The sequence below is a fragment of the Triturus cristatus genome, chromosome 3_2 (genome assembly GCF_964204655.1).
Source record: "Triturus cristatus chromosome 3_2, aTriCri1.1, whole genome shotgun sequence".
Lineage (NCBI taxonomy): Eukaryota > Metazoa > Chordata > Amphibia > Caudata > Salamandridae > Triturus > Triturus cristatus.
Genome location: NC_140584.1, coordinates 794379651 through 794394281, shown reverse-complemented (window position 1 = coordinate 794394281; position 14631 = coordinate 794379651). Strand labels below are relative to the sequence as shown.

General features: G+C 48.3%; 1 protein-coding gene across 2 annotated transcripts in view; it reads right to left on the bottom strand.

Annotated features, from left to right (window-relative positions):
• NDUFS1 (NADH:ubiquinone oxidoreductase core subunit S1) overlaps positions 1 to 14631 on the bottom strand; it is a 568511-nt gene that overhangs the window by 191698 nt on the left and 362182 nt on the right. For both annotated transcript variants that reach the window (XM_085648921.1, XM_085648922.1), the window contains one exon: positions 7727 to 7855. In XM_085648921.1, the coding sequence (XP_085505047.1) occupies positions 7727 to 7855 (129 nt within the window). The remainder of the gene's footprint in view (positions 1 to 7726; positions 7856 to 14631) is intronic.

Below are 14631 nucleotides of genomic sequence, written 5' to 3'. Positions count from 1 at the left end.
GGACATAGGCTGAAATCAGTGCTACTGCACACATTTCTACCTCTCAACCCATAACCACATCCATTTTACAGAGGACAAAAGTGCTCAACCAATAACATGGAGGATTTGTTCCTGCTAAAATGCAGGATTAATGCACCAAAGAACGTAGAGAGCAGCAAAAGAAAACCATTTGTGAACTTCCACATTCAACTGAAAACTCAAATTCTCCACTGAAATAAGAATACATGGCCACTCATAATGACAACCAACGGAGATGAATAAGAAACATGCTAAAAAGAGGGATCACTTCAAGGCTAGGCGAAAAGGCTAAAAATAAGCTAAGCTGACTGGAGTAAAGACTCCCTTTTCAGGGATTTTATTTAAATAAATAACATGTTCCTTTTAAGGTTTGAAGTGAACAACATTTGCACCCTTGATAGTAAACATACTACATTCTGGGCTTACTTTAAGGGGCTTGAGGTCAGACTCCTTTAGCCATTGGCTTCTTTTAACCTGGAATCTTCAGCCAGTTACATCCTGGGTCAGCCCAGAGGACAAGAAAACAAGTTACTTACCTGTAACTTTGGTTCCCCAGTATTGGTAACTTTCATAGATTCTCATGCTTTGTATCATTCCCCGTCGTCGGAATGGGAGCCTCGGTAACAAAAATATATATATATATACACATATGTATAACCATAGAAACAAAAGAGAAAAATAGGCCTAGGCCTCATCTCATTTTGTAGTATATCACCCTCTTTGTGTAAAAGAGCCCAAACTTTTGCCAGGACCAATCAGCACAGCCTCACCCTCTGGAACCTTCCTGAGAGAGCTCAGAGCCTCAGATTTTCGTAGCCGTTGTGCCAACAGCCACTACCTCAGTACACCGTCAGAGCTTTCCCAGGGGAGGTGGGTGGGCGCATGAGAATCTATGAAAGTTACCAATACTGGGGAACCAAAGTTACAGGTAAGTAACTTGTTTTCTTACCCCAGTATTGGAACTTTCATAGATTCTCATGCTTTGTATCAGAATAGCAAGCAGTAGATCACGACAAGCACATTTCGGAAAATGCATGGCTTTACAAAATCATCTCAGTGTACATGATAAACAACCATTACTAAAAACAAATGTGCTTACCAGGATGGAGGGATTGTAGGGAAAGCTCACCTCTCATTGAAAAAGATTCCGGAGGACTGCTTGACCAACAGCAGCATCAGCTCGTCCCACAGATTCCAGGCAGTAGTGCTTCGTGAAGGTGTGTACACTGCTCCACGTTGCTGCCCTGCAAATGTCCTTGATCGCCACTCCAGCAAAGAGAGCCACTGAAGACGCCATCGCTCTCGTAGAATGCGCCCGGGCCCTTTTATCCAAAGGTTTGCCCGCAGCCTGATGACAGTACTGAATTGCACTGGCGATCCAGCGGGAAATGCCACTCTTGGCGAGCGGCAACCCCTTCCGTGGTGCACTGTAGGCAATAAATAGCTGAGTAGACTTTCTGAAAGAGCGTGTGCGCTCGAGATAGAATTTCAGGCATCTTTGGACATCCAAAGAATGCAATGTTCGTTCCGCTTGTGTGGAAGGACGCGGAAAAAAGGAGTTCAAAATTAAGGGTTCATTCAAATGAAACTCCGAAAGCACCTTCGGGATGAATTTTGGGTTGGTTCTCAAAATCATCACATCCCTCTTGTACTGCAGAAAAGGCTCCACTATAGAGAGAGCCTGGAGTTCACTAACCCTCCTAGCCGAAGTTAATGCCAAGAGAAGGGCTAGTTTCCAAGATAGGAACTTCAAGTCCGCTTTGTGAATAGGCTCAAAGGGCGCTTTCATCAGTTGAGCCAGTACTAGGTTAAGCTGCCAGATAGGAGGGGGTGGGCGGACCGGAGGATACATCCGAAATAACCCCTTAAGGAACTGCTTAACAATCCTTGCGGACCATAGAGATGGCCCCGATGTCTTCCGTCGAAAGCGGGATATGGCAGCCAGATGTACCTTGATCGAAGAGTGCGCCAGACCTGATTTAGCCAGAGACAGGATGTAAGGCAAAACCTGATGTGGCAGGGATTTGTAAGGATGAAGTTTATTCCTCTGGCACCACAGACAAAATCTCTTCCATTTTGCCCTGTAGGTCTTATTAGTGCTTGGTGCCCGCGCCTGAGATAAAACATCCCTGCACTCCTTAGACAGATTCAGATGGCGGAATTCTCTGTGTTCAGGAGCCACGCTGACAAGTGAAGTGACTCCGGATCCGGATGGAGCACCTGCCCCTGATCCCGCGACAACAGAGATGGAATCAGTGGCAAGCGAATCGGGCGATCCTGGGAGAGAAGCAGGAGTTCCGTGTACCAGAACTGCCGCGCCCATGCTGGAGCAATGAGAATCATCTTGCATGGTTCCGCCCTGACCTTCCTGAGAACTCGAGGAATGAGGGGAATCGGAGGAAAGGCGTAGCAAAATGCGCCGAACCAAGCAATCGAAAGGGCATTCCCCAGAGACCCTCGCTGGGGAACCTTGCTTGCGTAAAACCGGCACTTGGCGTTCTCCGGGGTCGCAAAGAGGTCTATGGTCGGAGTACCCCATCTCTTGAACACTGTCTCCAGCGTGGCCTGATCCAACTCCCACTCGTGTGTCCCTTCCGTCTGCCGACTTAGGGCATCCGCTGTGATGTTGAGACACCCTGCTAGGTGCTCGGCTTGCAGAGTGATCTTGTGAGAGATCGCAAAATCCCAGATCATCTGAGCTTCTTTGGACAGCGTCCGCGACCTTGTTCCCCCTTGCTTGTTGATATAGTGCATGGCCGTCGTGTTGTCTGTCCGGACCAGCACTGCACGATTCTGAAGTCTGGGAAGGAACGCCAGCAAGTCTAAGTGAATGGCCCTCAGCTCCAAAAGATTGATGTGGTGTAATCTGTCTGCTGGACTCCAGTGACCGCTGACCTGAAGCTCCTGGAGGACAGCTCCCCATCCTTCTAGGGAAGCATCCGTGGTCACCACCATAGGAGAAGGAGGGATCCGGAACGTTAATCCTCCTGCGATGTTCTCCTTCACCAGCCACCATTCGCAGGCTTTGCGCATGGCAGGCGTTATCCACACTCTGTCGTTGAACGATCCTTCTGCCTGGCGCCATTGTTTGTCCAACTCCTCCTGTAGAGGACGCATATGAAGCCTGCAATGCGGTATCAAAGGTATGCAGGATGAGATTGATCCGAGCAAGGAATTGTACTGTCGAACCGATACATGTTTCTTGTGCAGCATTTGACGAGCGGAAGTGGTCAGTTTGCCCTGACGCTCCTCTGACGGACGAGCCGTGCATCGTTTCGTGTCCAGAATAGCCCCAAGGAACTTCCGTGACCTGGAGGGTATCAGTTCCGACTTGGACACATTGAGCTGAAGACCCAAATGGGCGAACAATCGTATGCAAGTTGACACAGCCTGAGACGTTGCCCTGAACGACGGAGCCTTGACGAGCCAGTCGTCCAAGTACGGGAACACTTCCAAGGACTGCTTCCTTAGAAAAGCAGCGACTGGTGCCAGCATCTTCGTGAAAATGCGGGGTGCCGACCGAAGGCCAAACGGGAGCACCTTGAACTGGAAATGGCTCTTGCCTACTGTGAAGCGTAGATATTGCCTGTGAGCTGGGTGGATCGGGACATGAAAGTATGCATCCTCTAAATCCAGGGATGCCAAAAAATCTCCCGGATTGAGTAGTCGTAGAATATCCTGGAGAGTGACCATCCTGAAAGAGAGTTTGATGAGATAGGTGTTGAGCTCCCTGAGGTCTAGTATAGGACGCCATGTATCCTCCGTCTTCCGAACCAGGAAGAACCTGGAATAAAACCCCTTGCCCCTTTGTGAAAGCGGCACGGGCTCTATCGCCCCCTTGATGAGAAGCTGGTGGGCTTCGAGATGTAATAGTCGGAGATGTTTCGATGCACGGGCGTCTGGAGCTCTTGTTGGAGGAAGATCTTGGAACTCCAACGTATGGCCACTCTGAACGATATTCAAGACCCACCGGTCTGATGTTAAACGCACCCAGCTGTCCAGACAAAAAGATATCCTGCCCCCGACCGGTGTTTGTGGTAGGGGAGGAATAGTAGCCAGAGCCAGGAGGCCGCTATTGCCTCTTGGCGTTGTCTCGTCCCTGACGATTCTGACGTCCTCTCTGGGACTGTCGAGAGAAAGACGCCGACTGTCCTTGGCGCTGGCTGGAGTATTGACCTTTATAGGACTGTCCTGATTGTGTGGAATATTGACGTTGGTTTCCTCTGTAATTAGAAAACCCCCGACCACGTGCCCCTCTGAATGGCACTTTGCGATAGTTCAAAGATCCTAAAGACTTAGCTGTGTCGGTGTCCTTTTTAATGCTTTGGAGGGCGTCATCCACATGCTTACCAAAAAGCATCTCCCCGTCAAAGGGGAGGTCCAAGATCTTATTCTGGACCTCCTGGCGAAACCAGGTCACCTTCAACCAGCCCTGACGGCGCAAGACCGCTGACCCTGCCAAAGCCCTGAAAGCAGTGGAAGCAATGTCCATCGCACAGTCAATGACTTCCGAAGAGCATCTTTCTCCCTCCATCAGAACCTGTCTGGCTTCCTCTTGACTGGAGTCTGGTAGCTGGTCTAGGAATGGCTCCATATCACACCACATCTGGCGGTCGTATCTGCCCAGAATAGCCAGAGAATTAGCTGCACGCACCAACAAGCTGGCCATGGTGGAGAATCTTTTACCCACATTGTCCAGTCTTCTGCCTTCTTTATCTGGAGGCGTGGTTAATGGAGTGGACGGATTTTTTGACTTACTTTGTGCGGCTTGTGAAATAACGGAATCCGGCTTAGGTTGTCCTAGAAGACACGCAGGACTGCCTTCAGGGGCCTTGTATTTCTTCTCCAGCCGGGGAAGAACCGGAATGACTGTCGCCGGATTTTGCATCGTCTTAATTCCCTCATCCCAGACATGTTCTATTATGGGAATTGATCTGACTGACTTTTTATACTGAGCTTTAAAGTCATATAGGAAGCAGTCGGACTGCTCCACCGTAAGGGGCAAACCAAACCTCTTGGATGCCCGTTCCATCAAATTATGGAAACCACCAATGTCTGCTGGAGGCGATATATTTGTCTCTCGGCCCACAGCATCCGGATCCTGCGTATCATCAGGGTCCCCATCAGGATCCCCTGGATCTGTAAGAGGGATCACCTGTCCCTCGTCGTCCTCGTCCGTATCCGCATCTTGTGCGTCTCGATCAGCAGGTTCCGTACCTGAAGGTTGGGGAACCACTAAGGGCACCACCGGTGAAGTGGTACGAGATATGCCCCTTGGCAGAGGTGGCAAGTCCATTGCCCTGTCATGTGGCACTACCGATGTAGAAGGACGCACCGGAGTGCGATCCGGCAATGTCGGAAAACGAGATTTATAGTCCTGCAGCATCAGTTGCAAATTCGACACTAAAGCCACTGGCAAGGCAATCAAGTCCTGCCTCAGAGAGCGGGGGTGTACTTCCTGTGTCAAGCTTTGCCGCCCCTCCTGCACCTCTGGACCATAAAACTCCTCCGTATCTGTGTCCTGCTGTTTGACATTCAGGTCTGAAGGGCTGTATGCGTCCCCATACTGCCCATCCTCTTCATCCTCCTCCGAGTCCTCGAGAAGCATGGATGGTGGCAAAGGCGTGACCCGCCTAGGAGAAGTCATGTCCGGCGTAATCTTTAATCTTTGGTTGGCAAATTCTGAATTTTTCGTCGTCGACGGTCCCGTCGACGGTCCCGTCGACGGAGTCGATGGCAAAGGGATTCCCAGCGTCGACGAACTCGACGATGACATCGTCGACTGAAGGGTAACTGTCGTCGACGGGGCTAGAATCGTCGTCGACGATGAGGCCGTCGACAGTTCTGTAATCGTCGTCGACTGAGCAGTCGTCGACGGAGCTTTCTTCGTCGACGGAGCATGTTTCATCGTCGGCGGAGCACCCGTCGACGGTCTCGTCGACGAACTTGTAGTCAGCAACATCGACGAACTCGTCGTCGTCATCGTCGACGTGGTCTTCGTCGTCGACACCGCCGTCGAAGACGAGGAAGCAGCCGTCGTAGACGAAGTAGATATCGTCGACGGTCTCGTCGACGACCCCATGGAAACAGTCTTAACTGAGGAGATCGTCGTCGACGTACCTGCTTTAGCCTGCGTCGACGGACGCGGTTTCTTCCCTGGAATTGACGGAGGAGTTTCTGCAGCATGTTTTTTCACAGATTTCTCCTTCTGGGACGGAGGGGAAGATGTTGCAACCTCCTTCTTGTCCTTAAGGGCTATGTCCACAGCAGCAGCCCGTCCCTGCCTCTCCTTTACACTGCCGTGAGGAGATTTTATGGGACCAGCCTCCTCAGACCTGTCAGAGATCCCGTGAGGGGCTTTGAGAGGGACTTTGAGAGGGGGTTCCACAGAAGTGGAGGGAGATGACCTACCCCTCTTCTTAGATCTCCTGGAGGAGGTACCAGAGATAGATTCCTCCTCATCCGAAGAGAGGACCTCCGTCCTGGTCTTTAGCTTCTGCAGCCACGTCAGCAAGCGCCCCTCTCTGTCTCTCAAGGTCTTGGTCGAGAAGGTCCGACAAATTTTACAGTCTGTGGCCTTGTGTTCCGGGTACAGGCAGTATATGCAGTTTTCATGCTTGTCTTCCACAAACAGTCTCTTCTTCCCACAAGAAGCACAAGATCTGAATAAAGCTTTCTTCTCCTTTTCTGACATTCTGTCACAAAAGATGGCAATAAAGATAACCAAAAGTGAAATTCTGAGAAAACTGAGCAGAGCTCAGTGGAGACTCCCTAGCACAACGTGCGGTAGAAAAATCTGAGGCTCTGAGCTCTCTCAGGAAGGTTCCAGAGGGTGAGGCTGTGCTGATTGGTCCTGGCAAAAGTTTGGGCTCTTTTACACAAAGAGGGTGATATACTACAAAATGAGATGAGGCCTAGGCCTATTTTTCTCTTTTGTTTCTATGGTTATACATATGTATATATATATATATATATATATATATATATATATTTTTGTTACCGAGGCTCCCATTCCGACGACGGGGAATGATACAAAGCATGAGAATCTATGAAAGTTCCAATACTGGGGTAATATTGGAGTCACAGTTTTTCTATTTCTCTTTAGCTGTGTACCCAGGTCACCAATGGAATATGTGACAGAGTATTTTACACTTTGCAAGTGGCCTGGTAGTACTGCAGAGCAATCATTGATAAAAGCTTCTGAAAAATGAATGGTACAGAAAAAATGCTTTGCTCTATAGCATCTATTTTTCAGATGCTTTTGTCTGCGCTGGCTACACATTAAACAAAAAAACAGAGGTAAGGCCAATAACATGGAGTACAAAGGTCATACCAATTTGCTTAACCAGCGCATGTTTTGTATAGGATCCAAAGAATGACGTGGAAACCAATTTAAATTGAAAGAACATCTATGAAAGATCTAATGCTGGATCTTTCCAGTAATTCTAGTGCCACAGAACTCTGGTGTTCATCACATACAGAAACAACATTTCCAGAAAAGCCCTGCACTAAGACTACAATATGCAATACTGTGGTTGAACAAAGTACTTGGTAAATCCGTTGAAGATAGATTTGCACAGCAGACTTGAGCTACTAATACCCCAGAAGCAAAGACAACTGATACATTAAGAGAAGGTGATGGTGATCAAGTTTATCACATACTGTGCCAATTAAGCAGTATGTTGCATGCACAAAAAGAAGCACATACCTCTTACGGATTCTGGCATTGAAAAGTGGGGCCTCGAAGCGAGGATTAGTGCCGATCAAAAGTACAGCATCAGCCTCCTCCACACCTGCAATTCTGGAATTCAGCAAATAGTTGGAGCGCAGATCTGTCCTAAAATGCAGAATTACTATATATTAAACTTTACAATACCATCTTAGGAAAAGCAGCAATGACAAAGAAATGAACAAATAAATACGGCATAAAACAACTTTTTTCAACTGGACTCGACTGCTTGTACTAATGTGAAGAGAAAGGACAGCAAACATAACTAAGTCCAATCTCTTTCTTTAGCAATGGTGTTGTCGATAATTCACCTTTAGGCCATGAAAGAGTTTTTAATGACCTGGAGTAAAGTGGCGGTCAACGTCTGATGTGGATGCACTAGACTGGAGCACCACAATAATGCATTATAGCTTTAGTCTGGCCATTATATAACAGTCTTTTCAGACCCATCTCGGTGGCCTCCGATATGTAATAATAAATGATGAATGATCGTATTGGTTTTTGGGGCAGAATTTATCTGTCTTTATTAGACTCCCTCCACCCTCTGCACATGCTTACAAAATGGTAATTACAATGGATAGTGTTCTGACACCAAAACATGTATTCGCAGCTCAAGTTCGCAAATGCACCGCACAGATCCTTATTGTGTTAGCGGCTCTAGTAAAACCTGTGCCCACAATGCTGTTAACGTCTTCTTAAAAGCAAGCATTATAATGCCTATACAAAAAAACAAAAAAAAACAAAGACTGACCCTCACTAGGATGAAAATTACCATTTCATTGGAGGTCTGCACTATGTTTCCAAAAAAAAAAAAGGGACGTGTAGCTAAAGAACTACTTGAATGAAAATGGACGGCAATCTGGTTTCAGACCAAGTCACCGCTGAAACTACTATGCCTAGCCTCACTGATGGTGCTTGAACGATGCTAGATGAGTGAAGCATGTTCTCTAATCCTACTAGAATTCTGAGCAGCATTTGATACAGTGTACCACAAAATACTACTTATCACCCTCTTAACTACCTTTGGTATTGGTGGGATGGGGCTACAGTGAGGCAAATCATATCCGGATAAACACTGTCAGATTGTCGTTAATAACCCTCTCCCAGACCCCCCAAAAATCCTTTTGGTGTTTCACAAATTTCAGTACTGTTCCTCATTCTAGTTAATGCTGATCTGAATCCACTAGCAGATTACAAACTCTCTTGGCCCATCACCAATATGTGGATCAAATGAAGGAGTGTGCAAAAATTGAGCAATTTCCTTTCACATAATTACACAAATTTTGGCAAAATTACACAAAATGCAAATCTGTCAGAAAGCAATATTTTAGTTAGTCAATTTTGACATAAGGGAGCATGTCACCCTTAAAAATATTGCAAAAAAAACCACAAGTTGCGCAAGCAACAGCTGCTAGTGTGTAGTGGCTTTTTGCAGTGTTCTAAAGATCTCACCGATTTTTACGCATTGTGCAAAAAGTCGGGAATTTTACGTAATAAGTGGAAGGCAAAACTCCCAAAATTATGCAAACTACGTGGCCTAATTTACATTTTGTCTGGCCTAATCATATGCAGATTTATATTAAGATCAATGTTTCGCCCATTGACTTCATCAAAGCATCACAATCTAAAATACAAGCCATGATTACCTTTAATCAATTAATACTAAAGCAAAACATAGAATACCTCAACAACAGCATTGCCAAGAAATGACCTTCGTTCCAAATAGACACTTCATACAAAATTATATGGTTTCACACTTGACAGTAAACTCAAGTTTGTCTTACTTATAAATATTCGAGTAGGAGTGGCCCACTAATCCTTTAAAATTAATGTTTTAAAACAAGTTAGGGAACCATAATCATGTACACGTTGCACAATGGGATATTCTTACTTACAAGCCATCTAGCAATTTGAACAGCCCCATTTAAAGCAATCCTCAATAGAGTTATGAGACTGATCAATAACATTGAAAATACTGATTTTATTATCCCTCTACTAAGTCCTCCACGAGTTCTCCTTCTATCTTTCCAACCGACTTCAGTTTGTTAAAATGGTGCCACTTTGTGCTCTACTCACAGATCACAGCATCAATAATCACAACTCTACTTGAAAGTGTCCTCTACTTCAGATATCCATGCCTCAAAAAGTGGATTCACATCTGGATGTCCAGTGCCTACATGAAGCTCGACCCAATCAAGACCGAATTTCTATAATTTGCCAAAAACAAACACGAAACCGTACAAACCTGTCTCATGGGCATGAACCTTCAAAGCTTTGCAACCCAACATTTACCGAGTGCCAAGTTACTGGGATTCACCCTGGGCACCAATCTTACCCTCAAGGAACAAATTGCCAAAAAAACAAAGATGACTTGGTACCAGATCTGTCTTCTAAAGAAAATGAAACCATTTCTTCCAGAAAGCAACTACAGAACTGTTCTTCAAGCCCCAGTACTCTTGCATCTAGATGCTGATAATGCCTTGATTCTTGGCTCCCAGATTACACACTGGCTTCAGAAAAAAGGGCATCCATGGCCTGAAGAAATGTGGGGGTTAGGGGGTTCGGGCAGTTACGATGTCATCCCAAGAGCCAGGTCTCGAGGTCCTTTCTGGGGGCTTACAGTGTCAGGCTTCGTCTGATGCTGAGGGGGAGTTCATTCCAGGTCTTGGCCTCGATGTAGGAGAAAGATCTGCCTCCCGTTCTGGCTCTATGGATGTGGGGATTCCGGCCATGGCTAGGTTGGTGGATCAGAGGTTTCTCTTGAGGGAGTGGAAGGAGATGCTATCCTTGAGGTCAAATCAAATCTAATCAGGTGTTTGTTAAGCGAGACTACTCACCTGTAAGGGTCTCAAGGCGCCGGGAGGTGGGGAAGGGGGGGGGGGGGAGGGCGGTAAGGGTCGCAGGTTCCAGTCCATCAAGGAGGGGGTCTGTCGAAGAGCCAGGTTTTGAGGTTTCTTGCGAAGATGGGTGTAGGAGAGTAGGGTCTGCTTTCTATGTTCACCCCCACTTTTTGCTTTTGCTTTACTGGTTTTCGACTTAGATGTGGCTGTGGGCCTGCTAATCAGACCCACAGCCCTGCTGTTCTCTCTCTAAATTAATACTATGTACTTTAGGTGCATAACCCATTTGGATAGGATCACCTTATTGGCCCCTGTACAGTGTACCCTAGGTACCCAGGGCATAGGTGTACCCTAGGCCTACCAGGGGCTGCAGCATGTATTATGCCACCCCTGGCCTGGCCTTCCATTTTGACACAACTGGCTGATCACTCAGCTGGGGCAAGGTCGTGTAATCACTCCTTGCTTAGGTGTAGTATTCCTATACCTATCTTACATATAGACACATGTGTACCTATCAGCCACTCCTATGGCAGGCCTTAACAATCCTGGAGGCAGAGTGCTTGGTAACCTGTGAGATGGTGCTCTAGCATGAGCTGAGCCTGTCTGCAGCTTTCGGAACCTTGTCCTTATAGCTGTTCTATGATATAGCCTACCATATACTCTTAAAGTGCCTTATAATCTTAGACGGTTATGGTAACTATGGTTTGGCTTTATCGAAACATGTCGTGTAAGGTGTCTAACACTGTGGAATAATACCCCCATGCCATTTCTGGACATGAGGATATTATTCCCCCCTTCTAGAGGGAAAGACATGTTAAAATCATACTTCACTGTTGGCCTCTGACCAAAGCCTCAGCATCACAAAATGGATGCTGCTGCCACGACACAAGTCTGACCTCCTGCAGCTGGGAGTGATCCCAGCCAGGGAGGCCTGGACAATAGGTTTCCTGCTTGGGGAGGTGCTAGCACCTCCCCAGACAGCCTTTAGTGTATTGGGGCAGGGTGGGCTGAAAGGAATGAGACATGCCTGGGGCACACAAGGTGTTCCTTGCATAGTCCAGTTCAAACCGGCGCTGGGGCACTCCAGCCCCAGCTCTGGCGCGAAACTGGACAAAGGGAAGTGGGTGTAACCACCCCCTCCCAGGTCCCACCCATAAGGCGTGACCTAGCAGGTATCCCAGCCCCCCAGATTAGTAGAAGAGTGGGAGTTGGGCCTCAAGACTTTAGATTATCCTGAACCTGCAAACTTGAACAGAAACTCTGGACCTTCGACATTCGACGAAAGAAGAAGACTGAAGAATCTCCCTTGTAGCCAAGGAGTGGCTACCCTGTGCAAACAGGCACCATCAAGAGACTACCCTTTGCTTTGCCCACGTTCTACGAGGAACCGACTGCAGAGCCCGACCAGAGCCTTGACTTCCAGACTTCTCCTACCCTGATCCACATCCACAGCAAAGCTGAGATCCGTGGAGGCGACGAGCGACGTGGGACCGGCTACCTGGGAAAAGTGGCTAGTAACTTAAAGCGCAGCTTCTGAGGCACCCTCGAAGTTGTGCACCGGGGATTGAGAAGCCCCAACCCCAAGCACCATCTGCACCGAAGATCAGCCCCTCACACTCCACGAGTCCTGCGTGGGGCCCTTCTGCATTTTCCTGCTTGCCGCGTCTGTCCGGTTGCTTGCCCGCTGGCTAGTGGCCTTTGTGACGACGCACCCTGAAATCTTCTGCGCTGGTTTGGCTCCTCCAGACTGGCTCCCGCTTCTCTGCAAAGAAGAAGCACCCCAGACCTTCCTGGTCTGCACCAGAAGCAAGTCCTCCGTTCTTCGTGGGTTCCGCTTGCCAAGGCTTGGTGAGTCCTAGTCCAACTTCGACGCCGCCGACAGCAAGAGCCTTCGTGGGACAGCTCGCCTCCTGGTCCTGGTCGTCCTCGACGCTTCCTGGTCCTCCTGGCTGCAGCGACAAGCTTCACCTTCTCCTGCAATCTTCACGACGTCGCCTGGTTCCTTCCTGGTTCCACGTGGTCACTGGCTAGTGACCTTGACTCTGTCCCTTCTGCTTGCAGGTTTCCTCTCTTCTTGATCCCAGCCTTGGGATCCACCGGACACTCTTCACTGACTGCCTGTCAGCATCTTTCTTCAGGCATCCATAGGAGTCGACGACGAAAACCGACGCATCTTCACCCCTATGCACCCGCAGCCTGTGGGCTAGGTAACTTGGGTACTCCGGTGCTCATCAGGATAGTGACTATCCTAGTGTCTAGTTTTCAAGTCTCAGCTTCCTAGCTACTCCGGAAGTGTCCTAAATCTACCGTTTTCTAAACTGTACTATTGCTATTGACTTTTACGCATTACGCGTGAGTGTTTCCACTCTGCACACGAATCCCGTGGGCCTCCCACTTCCTAATTAACGCTAGTGTAGTGTAGCCCCAGCGATTCCCTAGGCCTAGGCCTATTCTATTTCCGTGACAGTGGTCCTTATACCACTTACTTAGTATATGGTTTGCGTGGCCCCTAGGGCCTAACTGTATTACTTACCTGTGTGACTTAATGTATGCTTAAATAAGACTGTGTTGTACTTACCTCTAATCTCATAAAGAGTGCTGAGGGTTTGACTAGAATAAATACACTTTATTTTATATATATATCTGTTGTGGTGTCCTTTCATTTGGTATTCAAGGGATTATATATGGTATCACAGCTGGCTTCACATGCCATTCAGAGTTTAGCCTAAGACTGCTCTTGTCCATGCTACCACTAGGATAGCTGGTCTATAAGGTTGACTTTACAACCAATCACCATAAGGGTATTTGGACTGATACAAGGTGTACACTAGAACTAGTGACATCATACATCAGGCCAACTTCTCACAATGGGCAGCGATGTTATCTGTCTGAAGTGGAGCGGAAGGTCGTTTCAGGCTCTGACCGCGCGGAAGGAGAAGAAGCGGTCTCCCGATTTGGTCTTTCTGGTGCGGGGGACCACGGCGTAGGAGAGCTGGACTGATTGTAGGGTCCTTTGGGGTGCGTGGAATTTGTGTCGGCTATTCATGTATGCTGGTCCGGTGTGGTGGAGGACCTTGTGAGCGTGGGTTAGCATCTTGAAGTTGACTCTAGCTTCGATGGGGAGCCAGTAGAGTGTGCGCAGGTGCTGGGAGATGTGGCAGTGTCTTTGCAGGTTGAGGACCAGTCTTGCGGTGGCATTTTGGATGTTCTGTAGCTTAAGGGTGAGGTTTTTGTTTATTCCGGCATAGAGTGCGTTGGCGTAGTAGAGCCTGCTGGTGACCAGGGCGTGAGTGACGGTCTTTCTGTGTTCGAAGGGGATCCATTTGAAGGTCTTACGTAGGAGGCGGAGGGTGTGGAAGCAGGACGATGAGACGGAGTTGATCTGGCGGTCCATTTTGAGTTCTGAGTCCAGAATGATTCCCATGTTGAGAGCGTGGTCCGTGGGGGTGGGAGGGCTTCCGAAGGCGTGGGGCCACCAGGTGTTGTTCCATGCATCTGGGTTTGGGCCCATGATGAGTACTTCCGTTGTGTTGGTGTTTAGTTGTAGGCAGCTGTTTTTCATCCATTTGGCGACGGCTTCCATGCCTTCTCGAAAGTTGTGTCTGGCGGTGTTGGGTTCGTTGGATAGGGAGAGGATGAGTTGGGTGTCATCTAGCGTATGACACAATGTTGAGTCCATAGGTTCTGACGATGGGGGCGAGCGGAACCATGTAGATGTTGAAAAGGGCTGAGGGAGGACCCCTGGAGGATTCCGCAGGTGGTAGGTGTAGGGTCTGAGAGGAAAGGGGGGAGTCTGACCCACGGCGTTCTGCTGGACAGGAAGGAGCGGCTCCAGTCGAGGGCCTCGTCTTGGATTCCTGTGTCGTGGAGTCTGCGTATTAGGGTGCGGTGAGAGACTGTGTTGAACGCCGCTGAGAGGTCGAGGAGGATGAGGGCTGTTTCTCCTTTGTCCAGTAAGCTACGGATGTCGTCTGTTGCGGCGAGGAGCGCGGCTTCCGTACTGTGATTTTTTCTGAAGCCGGATTGGGAGGAGTCGAGGATGTT